Source organism: Hyperolius riggenbachi, chromosome 1, assembly GCF_040937935.1.
Source record: "Hyperolius riggenbachi isolate aHypRig1 chromosome 1, aHypRig1.pri, whole genome shotgun sequence".
Classification (NCBI taxonomy): Eukaryota; Metazoa; Chordata; class Amphibia; order Anura; family Hyperoliidae; genus Hyperolius; species Hyperolius riggenbachi.
This window is the reverse complement of record NC_090646.1, coordinates 345,320,006-345,340,486: the sequence shown is the minus strand read 5'-3', so window position 1 is coordinate 345,340,486 and position 20,481 is coordinate 345,320,006. Positions and strand designations below refer to the sequence as shown.

The 20,481-nt window shown below is 43.9% G+C and overlaps 1 protein-coding gene across 1 annotated transcript in view; it reads left to right on the top strand.

The window, feature by feature from the left end:
* PTBP1 (polypyrimidine tract binding protein 1) overlaps positions 1-20,481 on the top strand; it is a 50,097-nt gene that overhangs the window by 12,865 nt on the left and 16,751 nt on the right. Inside the window, exons 2-8 of the mRNA XM_068234047.1 lie at positions 308-338; positions 11,966-12,035; positions 14,961-15,133; positions 15,213-15,359; positions 16,838-17,008; positions 17,152-17,262; positions 17,357-17,528. Of these exons, the coding sequence (XP_068090148.1) occupies positions 308-338; positions 11,966-12,035; positions 14,961-15,133; positions 15,213-15,359; positions 16,838-17,008; positions 17,152-17,262; positions 17,357-17,528 (875 nt within the window). The remainder of the gene's footprint in view (positions 1-307; positions 339-11,965; positions 12,036-14,960; positions 15,134-15,212; positions 15,360-16,837; positions 17,009-17,151; positions 17,263-17,356; positions 17,529-20,481) is intronic.

Below are 20,481 nucleotides of genomic sequence, written 5' to 3'. Positions count from 1 at the left end.
TCCGATCGGTATTCGATTTGCCATTGCAAAACAATGGCGAATTGAATTCTGATCGGACATGTCGGATTTAATCGGATTGTGAATAGAATCGTATTCGAATCGCACAAAGAATCGTATTGTGTAGATGGGGCTTTAGAGAAATTATGCAACACAGGACCCTGAATGGATGTTGAAATTTTGAGTTGAGCTTTCCTGAGGTTTTTACTTGGTGCTAACCTGTGAAGCTGTGTAAGGAAATGGTTACTTTTGCAGTTTACTAAGCTACATAAATTGGTGCAAATTTTAACTTTTTATTTATTTTTTTTAGAATTGTCCAAGATATAACAGTTGGTACAAAGGTAAGACTTCCAGTTTATTGCTTTGTTTTTGTTTCTATAGAGCGTTACTCACATTATAAATATATTCAATATCCTTTTGGTGTCTTTCTAATACTTTAAAATAAACACTTTCACAGCTCCGTTTATGGGCAAGGGGACCGAACAAGTGATATGGCTGACTTATCCAGTGGCAGAAGCAGTGCATATTTATGATGCTAATGAGCCGGGCAGCGGGGGAGGAGAGTTCAGTCCAGAGCGGCACACAGCTTCACCAATCGCTGGATACCGATGGTATGACAGCAGTGGTAGGCGGAGCTGTACTACATCATACAGCTCCGCCTACCGCATCTGTCATTCCATTGCTATCCATCGATTGGAGAAGCTGTGTGCCGCTCTGGACTGAACTCTCCTCCCCCGCTGGCCGGCTCATTAACATCATAAATATGCACTGCTTCTGTGGCTCGGCGCTGCGGAAGGCGGACCATGGCCATGCGGCCAAGTGCGGGCACTAAAGACCGAAAACCGCCGGATACAGACGATCCCCAAATCGTCTTCACAGGAACCACGGTTTCGGTTTAAAACCGAGAAATCGTGCAGCTCTAACATTTAGGGCCCATTCACACTTGAAAGTGGCAAGACTGTAGCACTTTGCCCAAGGGATTTTTACCTCAGTGCAGCAAAATCACTGATTCCCAACAATGATCAGCGCTTTTATAAGCACTATCCCAATTGTTCCAGAATCGTGAGAAAATGCTGCTGGCAACATGTGTTGATTGCAGTTAATCACAAAATGCCCGTGATCGTCTGCAATTGCGGCAGTGACATCACTGCCATACGGTTACAATTGCGCTAGCGCTTCGGCGATTAGCAGGAATTGCCCTAGTGTGAATCAAATCTCTTCAGGAAAATAAAATGTTAGGATTTTCTTGTCCTTTGTGCTTTGTAACAGTCTCACAGAAATGAGTTACTTAACACTTGAGGTAATGTCTGGGAGTGGCTGCATTACTACAGTCCTTTTCAAGCTCTGGAATGCAGTCAACTGCCTACCCCACCCTGCATTTATTACAGGTTTATTTTTCCAGGTGTTGCCATAGCAGTCTTTTGTGCTGGCTTTGGGGGGAGGGGTGATGGTGCTTAGCCTGTGCCCTGCCTCAGGCTGTCCACCTAAATCAGAAATGTGCAGCACACCCTGGCAAATGTTTACTGTTTTGTAGGCATTGACTAAATATTTTGCAAAGTCAGTGAACACACGTTTCAAGTTGAAGGATTACTTTTAACTTAGACATCATATTTGTATTTGGTCCCACAACAAATCTAAACAAGATTAAAATGTATTTGTCAAATATTATTTAAAGGGATGGTTCAAGCAAAATAAAAAAATGAGATTCACTTACCTGGGGCTTCTACCAGCCCCATGCAGCCACCCTGTGCCCTCGTAGTCACTCACTGCTTCTCCTGTCCCCCGCTGGCAGCTTTCCGACCTCGGAGGTCGGCGGGCCGCATTGCGTACATTTTTACGCATTCCCGCTAGTGCAGGAACATTAACACATACATTTTTACGCATTACTGGTTCAATGCGTAAAAATGTACACATTGAACCAGTAATGCGTAAAAATGTATGTGTTAATGTTCCTGCACTAGCGGGAATGCGTAAAAATGTACGCAATGCGTCCCGCCGACCTCCGAGGTCGGCAAGCTGCCAGTGGAGGACAGGAGAAGCAGTGAGTGACTACGAGGGCACAGGGTGGCTGGTAGAAGCCCCAGGTAAGTGAAACTCATTTTTTTATTTTGCTTGAACCTTCCCTTTAAAACTTGTTGTAAGATCTGAATGCAGGCAGCTTGCATGCAAATGCTTATGGCATGTACAGTGCAGCATGAATAGTTTTTTTTTTTTTTCTCCGGTCCTGTTAGAACATTGCTCTTCTAATTCATTAGTATTAGAATTACATCAACTTGTATGGAGTGACTTCAAACTGGTTACCTGAGCTAATGTTAAAAATGCAGGGAGCATGATTAGTAATTTTCTGCATTTTAAATGGAGACAGTGGTAAACAAGGCATTATGTGGCTTTAGTTGTCTTAATACATTAAAGTTCTATTTCAGATTCCGAACATATTGAGTCTTAGACTGTAGCATTCATAATGTAAATGAAAAGTTGAAATATCTGACAGTAATGTCTATAATGAATTTTAGATTTGTAAGACTCCTTTTATTAAAGAGAAACTCCAACCAAAAATTGAACTTTATCCCAATCAGTAGCTGATACCCCCTATTACATGAGAAATCTATTCCTTTTCAGACTATCAGGGGGTGCTGTATGACTGATATTGTGGTGAAAGCCCTCCCACAAACTCTTTAGTACTCCTGGCAGTTTCCGGCCTGTGAACCTTGCTGCACTGTGGGAAATAGCGGTTTACCGCTGTGTTCAACTGCCAAACACCATGCAGCAGCTATATCGCCTGCCAACAGTAAAATGTTCACTGGAGTTTCTCTTTAAAGTAAACTTCTAATGCAAAAGTGCCTCTAGGGTTACTTGCCTCAGTAAGGGGAAGCCTCTGGATCCTAAAGAGGGTTCCCCGTCCCATTCAGCCCTGTTCCTGCACTTGGACCCCATGATGCGCCTCGTGCCTTTGCAGTAGCTGCTTACCACTCTAGCAGAAATGGCTGGGCCCATTGTGCTGCTGCAATAAAATATACATGATTGTGGGGGATTTGTGTTCACAGGAATAAACGTCTCTGTAAGACTAAAGCCTGATGTGTTGTAACTAGTTGGGATGGTCAACAAGATGCTAATTGTTTCAAGTTTATGTAAATTTTGTATACATTTATGCATTCCCTTTGCTCATAAAATCCATTTGATGCGTCAAATTTGGGCTTGTATAGTAGTATCATATTCTACATATGCACTCCCCGCAGAGATGCAGGGAATCCACTGAGAATGTTGTGCACTCATCGCAGAGGTGTTTATTACCCATAAACCTGGTTCACATCGTGCATGAAGAATGTGTAATTGCAGGAGAATCATGGGATTCTTTCCTCAGAGTACCTGCACATCACTCAGCTGTAGCCACAATTAGATTGCCTTTGGCCTGAGATGCTTTATTCCTGTCTGTACCCTCAATTACACTTACCAAGGACTATTGATTTCTATTTTACAGCTATATATTAAGGTTAAACTTAATCTTTGTACATAAAGAGGTACAGTAAGGCCTGGTTCATATCGGCGCTAAAGTCTGTTCCTGGATCAGAAGGGATTGGAACGGATGTGAACCTATAGAGCCATTCATATGTGTCCGTTCTAATCGAACCGTTAAAGAGAATCTATATTGTTAAAATCGCACAAAAGTAAACATACCAGTGTGTTAGGGGACATCTCCTATTACCCTCTGTCACAATTTTGCCGCTCCCCGCCGCATTAAAAGTAGTCAAACAGTTTTAAAAAGTTTGTTTATAAACAAACAAAATGACCACCAAAACAGGAAGTAGATTGATGTACAATATGTCCACACATAGAAAATGCATCATACACAAGCAGGCTGTATACAGCTTTCCTTTTGAATCTCAAAAGATCATTTGTGTGTTTACCTTCTGTCCCCAGCTTCTCTATGCACTGAACATTACAGGCTTCCTGCAGACAGCTCTGCATGTGCCTGTGTTTGTAATTCCTCAGTATGTGTCAGCCAGCTACTTTCACAGCCTAACAGAGGAGGATTTTTATCCAGCTCTCTTCTATCACTGATAAGATAGCAGAGAAGCTGCTGGCTTATGTAAATAAAACTGGAGTGTGCATAGAGGAACAGACCAGCATGGAAGAGTTGGCAGCCTTCCAGACACATGCCGACAAGTCTGACAGGGGAAAGATACATTGTACTATCACGGTCTCTGTAATAAATCAAAGTGCTGCAGTGAGCCAGAACAGATTAGAATAGGTTTAGGAACTTGTAGGATGGTAGAAAAAACGTAATTTTTGTTAGTCACTTTAAGCACGATCCACTCAACAGACCAAGTTTTATTTTGCAGTAAAATTTTAGACTGCTGAGCCCAGCAGAACAGAAACAGATGCCCCCAAAGCAGTGCTTCAAGATCTAAGTAGAAAAATCAACTTAGGGGGATGTGGGGGGAACAAAGGCAACTTAACGTCAGAGTGAAAACTGATCTGATCGACTGATCAGATCTGTTTTTACGGATCAGTTTGCCACTTGTAAGTGAAAACCGGGCTTTCTGCTTAGAGCTCATGGGTATCATAAAAAAGCTACTTAAAGAGAATCTGTAACATCAAAATGTCCCCTGGGGGTACTCCGGGTGGGGGAAGCCTCAGGATCCTAATGAGGCTTCCCACGCCGTCCTCCGTCCCTCGGGTCTCGCTGCAGCCCTCCGTACAGCGGCAACGTAAATATTTACCTTCCCGCCTCCTGCACAGGCGCTCTGGTGGCTGTTGGCTCTGAAGTAGGCGGAAATACCCGATCGTCGTTGGGTCTGCTCTACTGCGCAGGCGCAAGTCTCCAGCGCCTGCGCAGTAGAGCGGACTTGACCATCTAGTTCGGAGCCGAAAGCAGCCACCCCGCTGGAGCCTGCAAAGGTAAATATTGAATTGACAGTCAGGTCTGTCGCTGGCTGTTCGGAGGGCTGCAGCGAGACCCCCGTGGGACAGAGGACGGCGTGGGAAGCCTTATTAGGATCATGAGGCTCCCCCCCACCTGAGGTGAGTACCCCCCCGGGGATCTTTTTGATGTTAGTGTCTCTTTAAGGAGAGGGAAGGCTCTGGGTCCTATACTCTTCCTGGTCCCCTCTTTGCAGCGGCAGCTCCTCCGTAGCAATCCCCTGCTGAAGAGGACTTCGAAGTCTTCAAGAGCAAAGTCCTCCCAAAGACCTGCAGCTCCATACTGCACATATGCAAGAGTGGTATGGAGGGGACCTTCTTCAGGAGCACTTGGGCTCCCAAAGACTTTCCAAAGCCTCCTTTGGTTCAGAGCGAGCAGCATTTGACCAAGTTTGTCTCAAACTGCTACTGGCGATCCAGCGCTGGAACAGGAGACCATGAGAGTGGGAAGGCCTCTCCTTGGGTAAATATGTGTATTCCTGTTCACTTTAAAAGTAATGTCCCAAAACTTAGATTTTCTGGAACCCTGTGTCAGCTGGGTTCCAGTGCATAGCTTTGCTTCCTTGAAGAAAATAGCTGTGGTCTTTTCCATAAGATATAGAAAAGGTAGAGGCCTTAATCTGCCAAGTGGTAGGGCTACACACTGGAACCTGTCTGATATGGGGCTCCAGTGAATCTTAGACATGCCGGGGCATTGATGTTAACGACAGGACGAGATGGCCAAAAGGGTTAAATGTCAGCCTCCTGGCCAGGATCTTTATATTCCCAAAAGCAGATGCCATGTTAATTTAGCTTTAAAATTTCTAAGCTTTGGTGGGTTTTTTTTTTTTTTTTTTTTTTTTTTGTTAGTGGAATGGTTAAAGAGACACTGAAGCGAAAAAAAAAATGATATAGTGAATTGGTTGTGTACTATGAATAATTACAAGATTAGCAGCAAAGAAAATATTCTCATACTTTTATTTTCAGGTATAGTGTTTTTTCTAACATTGCATCATTCTATAATATGTGCAGATTACACAACACAGCATTCAAAATGAGTCTTTCAGAGCAGTCTGAAGTAATGACCTCTCCTCTAGCAGAGGAAAAGTAAATAGTCCAGGAACAGTTGAAATAATAAAAGTCAGATAACAGCCCTCTCCATGACTTATGCTGGGAATACACGGTTCGTTTTTGCCTTCGTTTAAACCTTCGTTTCGATTGTGCCTTTTGTCCTTTTCGATCCCGAAATAATCAGTCATACGGTTAATATCACCACCCACGGTTTAGTTTTTTTTTCCGATTCTGATGGTTTCGTTTTTCCAATGATCGAAGGCTGCAAAGAAACGAAACGAAAATCCCTTTTTACAGGGACGGACTAGCATAAACGAATATATAATCGATCTGAACAGCCATCAAGCCTACCAATGGCTCGATTAGATGGATAAAGAGAGATAATATCAAACATGTTCGATCACTAGTCGTTCGTTTTTGGGGTCTATTAATCGAAACTATAATGAGATTATGACTATTTTCACATACGTTTTCAACACTCGATTCGTTTACCGAACGAATCGAAGGTTTAAACGAAGGCAAAAACGAACCGTGTATTCCCAGCATAACTTAGCTTAATCAAAAATTAAGAGAAAAAGAAAGCCCCCATGCACAGCACCACTTGTAAATTTACAAAAACATACTTTATTGAATAATAAGTATTAATAATAAGACCATAATGAGATTCAACATGATAAAAACAATTAAAAACGGCATAAGACAATTCCCTGCTATCAAATAATGATACATATAATGATGATGTTAATAAATGCAAACAACCTCTTGCATCCAAAAAGACAGTCAATCAATCAAAAGATATATAATCAAATCAGCAAGGTGGGCATCTGAAAAGAGCACCACCAATGCTTGAACCCGGGTTCAGCAACAATGTGATAAAAAGGAAGGGGATAATATCCCAAAGTGCATCAAACACGTGCAAACATTGCTAAAAATTGCAAAAAGATATACATATACAATGATTAGTGATCAATATGATAAGTTGGAGCAGCCCAATAGTAAAGTGCATAGAAGGAAACAAATGGTGAGTGCTGCAAGGAAGAAAAGGTTTACTTATCCCCAGGCACAGCGTAAGTCAGATAGGATGCAAGTAGCAGGGAAGAGTCGGTATCTTTGAAGGAGAGAGAGGACACCGCCCTCTCTCTCCTTCAAAGCGGGGTGACGCCCGCGGAGCTAGTGGGATGGTCAAGCTGGATACCGACTCTTCCCTGCTACTTGCATCCTATCTGACTTACGCTGTGCCTGGGGATAAGTAAACCTTTTCTTCCTTGCAGCACTCACCATTTGTTTCCTTCTATGCACTTTACTATTGGGCTGCTCCAACTTATCATATTGATCACTAATCATTGTATATGTATATCTTTTTGCAATTTTTAGCAATGTTTGCACGTGTTTGATGCACTTTGGGATATTATCCCCTTCCTTTTTATCACATTGTTGCTGAACCCGGGTTCAAGCATTGGTGGTGCTCTTTTCAGATGCCCACCTTGCTGATTTGATTATATATCTTTTGATTGACTGTCTTTTTGGATGCAAGAGGTTGTTTGCATTTATTAACATCATCATTATATGTATCATTATTTGATAGCAGGGAATTGTCTTATGCCGTTTTTAATTGTTTTTATCATGTTGAATCTCATTATGGTCTTATTATTAATACTTATTATTCAATAAAGTATGTTTTTGTAAATTTACAAGTGGTGCTGTGCATGGGGGCTTTCTTTTTCTCTTAATTTTTGGATACTTACCTTTGAGCCCTAGCACACTTGTGTTACATCACTACATCAGTGTTGCGGACATATTTTTGGTTATAACTTAGCTTAATGGCTTGTTTGCATAGAGATAACTGAAGTTTCTCAACTCTTCCTGTACTGGAAACAATTAGACTGATGTATCTGATCTTAATGTTTTATTTCTTAGCTGTACTACACATACAAATCATAATATATTTTTTTTTCGCTTCAGTGTCTCTTTAAGTGCTCTGTCTGACACAGACCTGGGTTTGAATTTTAGCTCTTCCTGTTCAGTAAGCCAGCACCTATTCAGTAGGAGACCATGGAAAGTCTCCCTAAAACTGCTACTGCCTATAGCACACGCCCTAGTGGCTGCAGCTCTGGCGCTTTGAGTCTGCCAGGAGAAAAGCATGCTATAAATGTCTGCCTTTTACATACTTTTAATCAACAAGATTGTTGTATGCAAATTAGGAGTCAGTGGATTTTTGTATTGTATTGAAATTGTGTGACTCTTTGGACCGGACATAAATTACCCCACCTCATTTGCCACCTCTCAGAAACAAAATGGGTTGTAGCTATAGGGGCCCATACACTGGACAATTTTGGCAATCTGTCGATTCTATAAGATTGATCAGAAATCAAGTTTTTCAAATCAGCCAATCAGTGATCGACTTGATCTATCTGAAAGGATGGAAAATCTAGGTCTGAAAGGATGGAAAATCTAGGTCTATCTGCTGGCAGCAGATTGAGGGCCTACATAGTTGCTTTGGATCTAATGGTGCAATGATGCATTTAGATCGATTTTTCAATAGATTTCAGTCTGAAATGTATTGTAAATCTGTTCCTAGTGTGGCACACATCAGATTCAACTTGACAGGCATCTGACAGAAATGTATCTGATCAAATCTGTAAGTGTAAATTTAGGCTTAAACAAGCTTTTGGAAAGGATACAGGTGGCCATACAAAGTGTACTGAGGCTCTTGTTTTGCAACGGTTAATAGAAATTTACCAATTATTAATCACTCCATGTAAAAAATATATGGGGGGAGAAAAAGCAATTGATTTAAAGTGCACCTCTGGTGTACATAAAGACCTGAGGTATATAATGGAATGTCTGTAAATCACTAGGGCCCTGTATCAGCCTAGTTCTGGTGCAGAACTCTGCCTACTTTGCAGAGAAAGGCTCTGGCTTTTTCTGTATTTGATATAGAAATGGCAGAAGCAGTTTTCAGCAATAGGGAGGAGCTAATGGAACCCAGCTGATATGGTGCTCTGGTGAATCTTATTACAGGTGTAGACCAAAAGGTGGTGGTTTTTTTTAAGGATTCCTGAAGTGAAGCAGTATAGAAAATTGGATGCTATGTTGGCGTGAGGAGAGGTGTGCAGTCGCTTACCGCACCTCCCTTGTGGCTGTCCTCCATTCGCCTGTTTGTCTGCAGTATCCTGCAGCTGGTCCATGCCTTTTTTTTTTTTTTTTTTACTTGGATATTCAATATTGCGCATGTGCTGTATGCCTGGTCAGTTCCCTTGTGACCATGCTCCCCACTAGTTGTGTTTTTTAATGTGCTGATTTAGCCCTGGCATGGTCACAAAGGTGCCAACCCAGCTGCATACAGTGCATGCGTGGAGTTTATCTGGGTCAAAGGGTGCTAACCATCTGCATTATGCTGAAGCAGTTTACATGCGAGCAGGATGCAGCCACAAGGAAGGTGCGGTAAGACCGCACACCTCCCTGACATTGCATCTGGTATCATTTAAGCCAGTTGTGATTGTAAAGACCCAGACTGGTCAGAGCTAGCCATTGTTATGACTGCAGAACCCTTATTGGCGTTTACCATCAGATGCTGGCATTTTAGGGTAACTATTTTCAGATCTGTTAAACTTTTTTTTTTATGAAGCTTATATTCAATTCTACTAAAAAAAATTAACTGTCAGTTGGTTATACTGTACTCTTTAGTAAGCAAGGATTTTTACTCTTCTAACTTTCTGTATGAGAACAGGATCCATTTTACAAACTGTGAGATTTGGCTCAGTTAACAAAATGCTTCAGATTTTCCCATTATGGTAATGGAGTGGCTTTTGGCATGCTGACATATTGGAAACGATACAAATTCTTTTAGGGAACTTTTTATTTAAAATCTCAAGTCTTGCTGCTGATAAAAATACATCTATACTGGGACCTAAACACATCAGTTCTATTTGGTTTTCAAACTGCCATTGATTCTGCAAGGCAGTAGTTCTTACTGACTAAACCTGATCACTGTATTAAAGAGAAAAGGCTTGATGGCTGGAAAGTGTAATGGTTAAGTGCTCTGCCTCTGACCGGGGTTCAAATCTCAGCTCTGCCTGTTCAGGAAGCCAGCACCTATTTGGTTGGAAAAGTAGATGGATCGGCACCACCAAGTTATAAATAAAGCTTTTGAGTACAGCAGTGCTCAATAAAAGCTTTATTTATAACTTGGTGGTGCCGATCCATCTACTTTTCTGACTACAGTGGTCCCAAGAGACACGGATGGGATCGAGGCACAGGCACACCCATTCATGCTAAGGTGCTCCTCACTTCACTTGTTTTGGTCTATTTAGTTGGAGACCTTAGGCAAGTCTCCCTAACACTGCTACTGCCTATAGAGCGTGTCCTAGTGGCTGCAGCTCTGGTGCTTTGAGTCCGCCAGGAGAAAAGTGCGATATAAATGTCTATTACAAAGATGTGTTATTGTAAGGGTGGCTAATAAGAGAAGAGATGAGCAAGCATGCTCTGATCTCAATCTGGTGTATGCTGCCATTAACCTGGAAGTGGCTTCCTGAGCAGCATGAATGTCTTTAAAATGCTGCTGCCTCCAGGGTTTTTACATGGCGGACAGTTGTGTCCCCTTCTGTTTTATGACTGAGCTTGTGCAGTCATCGCTTATTGCATATTCTTCCACTTTGGGCCCTCCCCAGTTGGTGGTATGTTAGTGTTAGTGCCAAGGATACATTCCCACTTAAACAGCAGGTACTAAGGCAATAAAATTACACCTGAGATGCTCATTTTGTCTTATGTTAAAGATGCTAGCATAATTAGGAGAGTTGAGGTGCCCATATGATTTATAAATTCTCCTCCCCATGGGCACTGCAGAGACAGCGGACAATCACCTTTCCACCAGCAAAACGCAGAATAGAGCACTCCGCTGGCAACATTCTGCAGATGTTCTGGGGTAGCACTAGATGTAGAGCCTGGAGGGAAGGGGGTGGTGCCAGTTGGCCCTGTTCCTGCAACAGTTCAAAGATTTCAGCTTTAAGGGCCCACTTCCACTATTGCGATTTCTGCCAAAACACATTTGCAGGAGTATGCATTTGTATGTGAATTTTCATGCGTTTTTGTAAGTATGCAATTTTAACCATGTCCGTGCCTGTGTCCTTACTTTGAATGTACACAATGTATGAAAATTTGCATAGCAAACTTGTGTGAATTTTCTATTCACTAAATTACATGCAAATTGCACACTAGCCTTGCATGGTGCAAATTCTGATGGTTCTGCTGTGCAGTTTTTTTTTTTTTCTGCAGTCCACTACACAGGTTTCCTGACAAGTGGAAACGGGCCCATTGACTATTATTGGCTATGCGAATCTGCATGCAGAAAACTCATGCAGATTCGCTGTAGTGAAAAGGGCCCTAAATCTATTTTTTTTATTGCAGTGTTTCAGTAACTGATCCCTCTGATCATATTTCAAAGTTGAGTTGCCATCTCCCAGTTTTTGACAACCCTTAAACTACATGCACGTGCTCAAACGTCCAAAAACAAATGCTGTCTGGCGACATGATACATTTGAAGTCAAACACCATGATGGGCTGCTGATCGAACATTAGCTGAAGTTGTGGTGCCAGAACTGAGGGGGCAGAAGAGGATGGCAGGCAGGGGAAGCCACCGTGCTCATGGGGTTGGAGGAAGCCCTGTGTAAGGAACGGCCAGTGTATCGTAACTTTAAAATGCACACTGAACATATAAAACTGTTAAAATCCCCTAGGTATGTTGCATAGTGTTAAGGAGTTTAGCTTTTCTTTAAAGTGAGATTATACTCCCAAAATTTTGGAAACTGTTACATAATGGAACATTTGAAAACCTTCCCTGTATGCAACTGTTTTGCACTGTAGTACAGGCTTGCTTATCTCTTGTCATTGACAAAGGAGACAATCTCCTCCTTCTGCTGGTCTTACTTTAAATTGGCTTTGTGGTGTTAAACAAATTATGGACTAGTCTACAATCTGACACTCCTTTTTTCTCTTTCAGCGAGGATCTGACGAACTTTTCGCTTGCGTTGCAAACGGACCCTATATCATGAGCAACTCTGCTTCTGCAGGTATGTGTAATGGCTTTCTAGCTGCATTCTTGCTTATCTATTTGTATATTTTAGATGCCTAAAGGTCCATACGAACGCCGGACTGGAGGCAACGACGGATCCGTCACCTCCCGCTTGGTGGGCGTTCCAACGACAGTCCGGCGTGTGGTACGCACTGTCGGCGGACTGATACGGCTGTTTCTGAGCGATCCGCTGGGCGGATCGCTCAGAAACAGCCGTATCAGTCTGCAGACTGTACACACGCCGGACTGTCGCTTGAACGCCCACCCAGCAGGAGGTGACGACCGACCCGTCGTTGCCTCCAGTCCGGCGTGTACGGACCTTAATTCTTGGCTGGCTGCTTAGGTCAGCTCTAAGGGGCAATATGAAAAGATTGAAATGAAACTGTTAAAAAAAGCACACCTGAAGTGAGAAGAATATGGAAGCTGAAATATTTCCTGTTAAACAATGCAAATTGCCTGGCTGGCCTGCTGATCCTGTTTTAATACATGAGGCTAGGAACACACTACGCAGAAACACTTGCGGAAAGGAATTTTTTTTTTTTTTGCTGCTAATGCAGATCTTTGGGCTGCATATAAAAATGTGTATATGCATGTTATGAGTGTTGCTAAATCACATTGCTGCATAATTTTCAAAAACTTATGTAAAATGAGATTTTGTTACAAAAAACTATAGCTGTAATTCAATTAAGAAAATTAAAAAAAATGCAGAACTCATGAAAAATGCTTACTAAAATGCAGCAAAAACACACTACAGGAAACAATGGTTTTCTGCACTGGCTAATGTGTGCTCCCTGCCTCAAAGGAACACTGAAGCCAGCTTAACCACTTGAGGACCAGACCATTTTGTGGTGATCTGTGCAGTGTGGGCTCTCCAGCCCACAGCACAGATCAGCAGACAGCCAGGGCGACCAGACATCCCCCCCCCTTTTTCCCCACTAGGGGATGTCCTGCTGGAGTCTGATCGCCGCAGGCTATTTTCGTTTAGCGAGGGGGGCTCCTCAAAGCCCCCCTCCGCAGCGATTTCTGCCCTCCCTGTGCTTCCCTCCCTCCCCCTGGGGGCGTAGGACGGAGATCCGTCCTGCACCGCCTCTAATAGGCTTTAGACTGAGGCGATCCCCGGCCAATCAGAGGCCGGGGATCGCCGATCTCCTTTACGGCGCAGCAGCGCCATATGATGTAAACAATTGGCCTGCGAGCTGCGGTCGCAGGCTGTTTACGGAGACACCCTCCGTGAACTGACATGGAAAGGCCGCTCTTGCGGCAGTTTCCATGTAAAACCACTACCTGCTGTCGCCTATTGGCGTTAGGTAGTTAAGTGGTTAAAATATACCAGAGCTGAAACATGTTAAATGGGGAGGAGCAGACATGTACATGAAGCAGTTCTGTCCCCCCTACTTTCTTTTGCAAATGCCCCTGCAGATACTGTCATGTCGGGCATTGTGGGCCTGGCTGTGTGCATCCTTGATTGCATGCAAGTGGCCAGTAGCACTCTGCACATTATTTCACGACTGTCATGCGCAGAGTGCTTCCAGCCACGGGCACTTGAACAAGGATGCACACAGCCAGGCCTGTGCACTATCCGGCTGACCCAGAAGTAGCAGGGATAGGGGGAGGCATTTGTGGTTATGACTGCTTTATACATGCCTGCTCCCTGTTTTTATTGCTAGTTTCAGTTTTGTTTTTGAGGGAAGGCTCTGGATCCTAGAGAGCCTTCCTGGTCCTCTGTCCACCTGCCTGTCTGAAGCACTTGGGTAGAGTGCTTTCAAAGCCCTCTTAGGGCTCCTAGAGTGGGCAAATTTGGAACAGGTGACAATGCTGGAACATGGGCACTGAGGGCAGGGAAGAATCTGAAATGCTGAGCCCTCCCCCTCTGAACAGTAGGGGAGTATCTGACAAAGTGGACTTTAGTATTGCTTTTAAAGGGAATGTCCAAGCAAAATAAAGAGTTTCACTTACCTGGGGCTTCTACCAGCCCCATGCAGCCATCCTGTGCCCTCGTAGTCATTGACTGCTGCTCCAGTCCCCCGCTGGCAGCTTGACAACCTCGGAGGTCGGCGGGACGCATTGCGTACATTTTTACGCATTCCCGCTAGTGCAGGAACATTAGCACATACATTTTTACGCGTTACTGGTACTGGTTCAATGCGTAAAAATTTACGCATGGAACCAGTAACGCATAAAAATGTATGTTAATGTTCCTGCACTAGCAGGAATGCGTAAAAATGTACACAATGCGTCCCGCTGACCTCCGAGGTCGGCAAGCTGCCAGCGGGGGACTGGAGCAGCAGTGACTACGAGGGCACAGGATGGCTGCATGGGGCTGGTAGAAGTCCCAGGTAAGTGAAACTCTTATTTTGCTTGGACATTTCCTTTAGGCCTGTTTCCACTACACGCAGATTCTGCATGCAGAAAACTGACTCCAATGAATGTCTATGGGCCTGTTTCCACTGAACGCGATTTTTCTGATGCAGATTTCCCATAGGCATTCATTGGAGTCAGTTTTCTGCATGCAGAATCTGCATGTAGTGGAAACAGGCCCTAAGCCACAGCCTCTGAACATGCGTGCAGATCAGGTGCTAGTCTGGCCTGATTAGCTGCATGCTTGTTTTCACATGAACTGTAGGATTCACACTAGTGCAGCCAAAGATCAGCAGGACTGGCAGGCAGCTGATCTTTTAAAGGAGATAGTTATGGCAGCCACTTGTTTGGTTTTTTATATATACTTGGAAAAAGTTAAATCCTTGCATCTAAAATACTTTGGTATGCATGCTAATAAATCTGGGGACTCAAACTTGCTAAGAAATGACTTGTGAATTCACAATCTGTAGTACCTGGATTTATGGACTGGACAGATATTACTTTACAGGTCATGCCAATTGCACTTTAACTTTTTTGTTTGTTTTTTTTCTTCCCCCACTTGTAGCTAATGGGAATGATAGCAAGAAATTTAAGGGAGACAAGAGATCTGTGAGTGTCTGCTCTAGAGTCATTCATGTACGACAGCTCCCAGGAGATGTTACCGAAGCAGAGGTCATATCTCTTGGGCTTCCTTTTGGGAAAGTGACCAACTTATTAATGTTAAAGAACAAAAACCAGGTATGTTCAGTGAACTCTTGTGTTTATTTTTAAAAGTGTACTTTGAAGGTGTGTTAATTAAACCTTCTTTTTGTTTCAGGCTTTCATAGAGATGAATACAGAGGAAGCTGCAAACACCATGGTGAATTACTTTGCGACAGTTACACCTGTACTCCGAAGCCAGCCAATCTACATCCAGTTTTCCAATCACAAAGAGCTGAAAACTGATAACTCCCCAAACCAAGCTGTGAGTAAAGCTTTCAAAATTCTTAGATTTGCAACACCATTCAATAAATTCTAGAGCTGCCTTAATGCCAAATGGGCAGACTGAAGACTGTTAAAGATTGGTCTTTTAATCTCTTCCTGGAGCTCTGAAATAGAGGGACAAATGATCCTGGTTGGGAGAACCTTGTATAAACTAACAATATGCTGTAAAAATTAAATTTGTTCAGAATCCTGCCCTTAGCAGTCATGACATCTAATGCTATTAAATCTGTCAATTGCATTGTGTACCTGTCAGATCAGTTATTTCCAACATGTGATTTCCAATTTTTCAAATGGTTTTTAATAGTACCAAAAATCAGCCATGTTGGAAATTGATATGACAGTAAAGCTGTAAAAATAGCATTGTGTACCTAGCATTGGACATTCTTGCAGGAACCTTTGTTATATGCATCACCGTTGAGGCCAGTCAAAAGTGGTCAAAGATGATTGATCAAAGCTATAGGTTTATGTGAACCATGCTAATCGCATGATTAGAGATGATCAAGATTTTTCAGAGCCTTTGTAGATGCCATGCGTCTTGAAACTGGATGAAAAGGGGCAAAGTATTGGGCCAGTTTCAAATTGCTCAAGCTATGTAGTCATGCTGCTCTGAACTTGGCTGCCAGGCTATAAAGACCACCATGGGTGAGAATTGTAGATCAGATTGTGTACCACTGGATGGTGGCGCTCCGTCATTCAAGCTGGGATGCATGCGGCGCATGCGATCACCTGCAATCTCTGCCCCAGAGCCACCTTGTTTATGCCAATTGGCATTAGGTGGATGTTAGGTAGTTAAGATCCCCCATGTCCCAAGATCCCCCATGTCCAAATATCCAAATACTGCTCTATTGCGTTGCTCTCCCCTGCAGGAATCTTTTGCAGGGCTGTGGAGTCAGGGTCTAGAGTTGGAGCAATTTTGGGCACCTGGAGTCAGTGGTTTCGATAAACTGAGTCTGTCAGATTTTTGTACCAACTCCACAGCCCTGTTTTTTTTTTTTTTTTGATTGCATGCTACTTGTCCCACCGCAACCACCTGCCAATGATGGCAACAGAATGTGCCATTTGGAGGCTAACTTGTCTGTGCAGTGCTGTTGCCTAAGGAATCGTGTAGATCCCCCTCCCTCACCATGTGTATGGTGCTGAAGTCATAATGGTACGGTTTGGGTCTACCTAAATGTTACCACCTGTGTATTTCCAGGTATGCTCTCTGAATCAATATGGTTAAATGCCGGCATTTAGGTCTGACTGAATACCTGGGCGCAGGTTATCTGTATAATGGTTAAAAGCTAAACCTACAACACTAGTATTGTGCTAGCTATGTAGTCTGTTGTCACAGCCTTTAACTGTTGCCAAAGTAAATGGCATGTGTAATGTTTGAGGAAGAATTTGTATGCTAAATATGTGAAATAAGAACCTTAAAATCTTCCTCTAATACGTGTTAATTTTTATTTGTTGTTTCAGAGAGCACAGGCAGCCTTGCTTGCTGTTAACTCTGTTCAGTCTGGAAATGTTGCACTGTCAGCCACCGCAGCAGCTGTGGATGCTGGCATGGCTATATCGGGGCAGAGCCCAGTCCTCAGGATTATTGTGGAGAACCTTTTTTACCCAGTTACTCTTGATGTCTTACAACAGGTAAATATACTTTCTCTTTAGCATGTACACTATGCATGTGAAATAAGTGATGCAGTTTGGCTTTCCTAATTTGTGAGTGCATCAGTGCCAGGCCCTATAATATACCTACCCAATATCTTCTCTTTTTTTTTTTTTTTTTTTAGATCTTTTCCAAATTTGGAACTGTATTGAAGATCATTACTTTCACCAAGAACAATCAGTTTCAGGCACTTTTGCAGTATGCTGATCCGGTCAGTGCCCAGCATGCAAAACTGGTATGATTTTATTTTATTTTTACCACGTCTGCTTCAACTCCATTCAAAAACATGTAGAACCCCCTTGTTCATGGACTTTTTTTATTTTTTTTAGGCACTTGACGGACAGAATATTTATAATGCCTGTTGTACGCTGCGCATTGATTTCTCAAAGCTCACCAGCCTAAATGTGAAGTACAATAATGACAAAAGTCGAGATTACACACGGCCAGACTTGCCTTCTGGAGATGGACAGCCGTCATTGGACCAAACTATTGCTGCCTTTGGTGAGCTTTTATATAAAAACATGTTACGTTATTTAGATTACATACCTTGTCTGGAAGTGTAGTGAAGTTGTCAACTATCACTAATGTGGTTTTATTTTACTTCAGCCTTGTTTTCTGGTTTTGCTATCCATCACTTCTGTAATACTGATCAGGAGCCCTGTTGGCTGCTTAAACTTCCCACTGGGGTCTCCTTAGTTTAGTCCAAGTTTAAGGAGCAAGAGGAATTTGGCACTAAAGTTAGTGGGAAGAAAAAAACACACCTACCTACAGAGGGAATGCTCTTGGTCCTATAGAGCCTTCCTGTTCCCCTCATGGCCCCCACATTCCAGCGCTGGCTCCTCCATTTGAATCCCCTGCTACAGGCGGCTCTATACTGTGAGCGTGCAGGTGCAGTACAGGGCTTGCCTGTCTTTGGGAGTACTCAGCCACCTGAAGCCTCCTGTGGCAGCAGAGAGCAGTATTTGACTATAGGACCCAGAGCCTTCCCTCTACTTGGGTAAGGCTCTCTTGGTTTTTTGGTTTAGCTTCCCATGTACTTTTTAAATTCAGATAACTCCTCCAGCAAAAGTGTTAATCTTTCTCCTGCTGGAGTGATCTGAATTTCACTGCCAAATACCAATCGGAAGCCTCAGCAGGAAGTTCTGCTTCTGGACTCATTATTTAGCATTGTTATGGTGTGTACACACTTGACAGATGAACGATATCGGACCAATTTTACCCCCTTCCATGTAGTATGAGAGCCGTACTCTACACCAGTGCTGTCCAACTTCGCGGGTATGGAGGGCCGGTTTTTTTCAGACCACATGGTGGAGGGCCGGCAGACCGAAACAATCTAGACCCCCCCCCCGGAAAAAAAAATCTAGCAGCAGATTTCTCAACAAAATGCTTTCCCCACAACCAGATTGGCAGCAGATTCTCCACAAAATGCACTCAGATTGGCTGCAGATTTACCCACAAAATAGATTGGCTGCAGATTTGCCCACAAAATACAGATTGGCTGCAGATTTGCCCACAAAATGCATTCAGATTGCCCGCAGCTGTGCCGACAAAATGCATTCAGATTGCCTGCAGCTGTGCCCACAAAATGCATCCCGCTTGCCCGCAGCGGTGCCCACAAAATGCATCCCGCTTGCCCGCAGCGGTGCCCACAAAATGCGTCCCGCTTGCCCGCAGCGGTGCCCACAAAATGCGTCCCGCTTGCCCGCAGCGGTGCCCACAAAATGCGTCCCGCTTGCCCGCAGCGGTGCCCACAAAATGCGTCCCGCTTGCCCGCAGCGGTGCCCACAAAATGCGTCCCGCTTGCCCGCAGCGGTGCCCACAAAATGCGTCCCGCTTGCCCGCAGCGGTGCCCACAAAATGCGTCCCGCTTGCCCGCAGCGGTGCCCACAAAATGCGTCCCGCTTGCCCGCAGCGGTGCCCACAAAATGCGTCCCGCTTGCCCGCAGCGGTGCCCACAAAATGCGTCCCGCTTGCCCGCAGCGCTAAAATATTTGCACGCTCCCGTCATTGTCCCCCGTGCTGCCGCCAGTAACTCACCTCAGATCGGCAGCGGAGGGCAGTAGATCGGAGCCAGTCAGACCGGCGCATGGCAGCCGGTGGGGAATTTGAATGGAGGACGTGACATCATCGGTCACGTCCAGCACGTAAAGTCCCCTGTGCAGCTGTCATGGGCTGGTGTGGCTGGTTCCTGTCTTCTGCTGCCACCGCCGCCGATCTAATGTGTTAGAGGCGGCAGCACGGGGGACAAGGTGGGAGGCTGCAAATATTTATAGGCTGCAGCCGCAGCATGGGGGAAAGGGTTTTTATTTTTAAAAAAAAAAGTTGCGCAGCCACAGCATGGAGCAGGGGGGGGGCGCCGCAGGAGGCCTGGCGGGCCGGATGCGGGCCGCCGGTTGGGACAGCACTGCTCTACACAGTCTATTCTATGGAGCTGCACTCCCCATCAAATAAAAAAACTTTGCAAGATGATGTGCTCAAAGATGCTGTACACATTCAAAAGATTAGTGTCTGCAAAAGATCTGTTCCTGCAAAAGATCTGTCCTTGCAAAATGCATTCATAGTCTAGATCTGCAGATCCTCATACACACCTTGTTTAACAGACTTCATCTGCATATCTGACAATCCTCTGCGGATCTGAAAATCCTTCCTGGTGGATCTGATCTGCAGATTGTCTGTTAAACAAGGTGTGTATGAGGCTCTGCAGACTTCAGCATCTTGCAAAGATTTTTATCTGGAGTGCAGCTCCATAGAATACTGTAGAGTATGGCTCTCATACTACATGGAAGAGGGTAAAATTGGTATTTTATCTTTCAAGTGTGTATGTAGCATTAGTTGTGGATGACTTATTGAGCTAAAAGAACTAGAATAGACAAAGTATGCAGATTAGAATTTTATTACCTTAAGTAAAATTTCCCTTGTGAAAATGTAAAGGTAAATATCAGTTTACCTAAGAGGGGCAGAAATTTGGGGCTCCTATTATGAAAGGGATCTCCAGATTTCACTTATGTAAATGATACATGAGGCAGCCTAAAGTTTGACTCACCTGGAGCTTTTTCCAGCCCCTGGAAGTCTTTGTATCCTGTAAATCCTGCACCCATATCTACATTGGAAGAGGCTTGGTTTCTTCCTGTTTGCAGATTGTCCACCAGTATTATGGACTGCAGGAGATTTTGCTCATGGGATGGTCATGTTGGTAGCTCCTGCATATTTTCATGCTCGTCAAGTGCACACTGTCTGATCTTAAATCACTGGTATTCTTTAATTCGAGATATTCAAGTCAGTTGACTCCAGAAGCTTCCACATCCTCCTGTCCACCAACCAATGGCAGGACTCTGGAAGTTTGCAGCTGTGCTCCTGCCCATTAAAGGAGCATAGTTGCAGGACACCTGTGCCAGTAGCAGTCACTTGGCAAAAAAGCAGAGCCCAATCGGCTCTGCTACTGTGCTGTCACAAG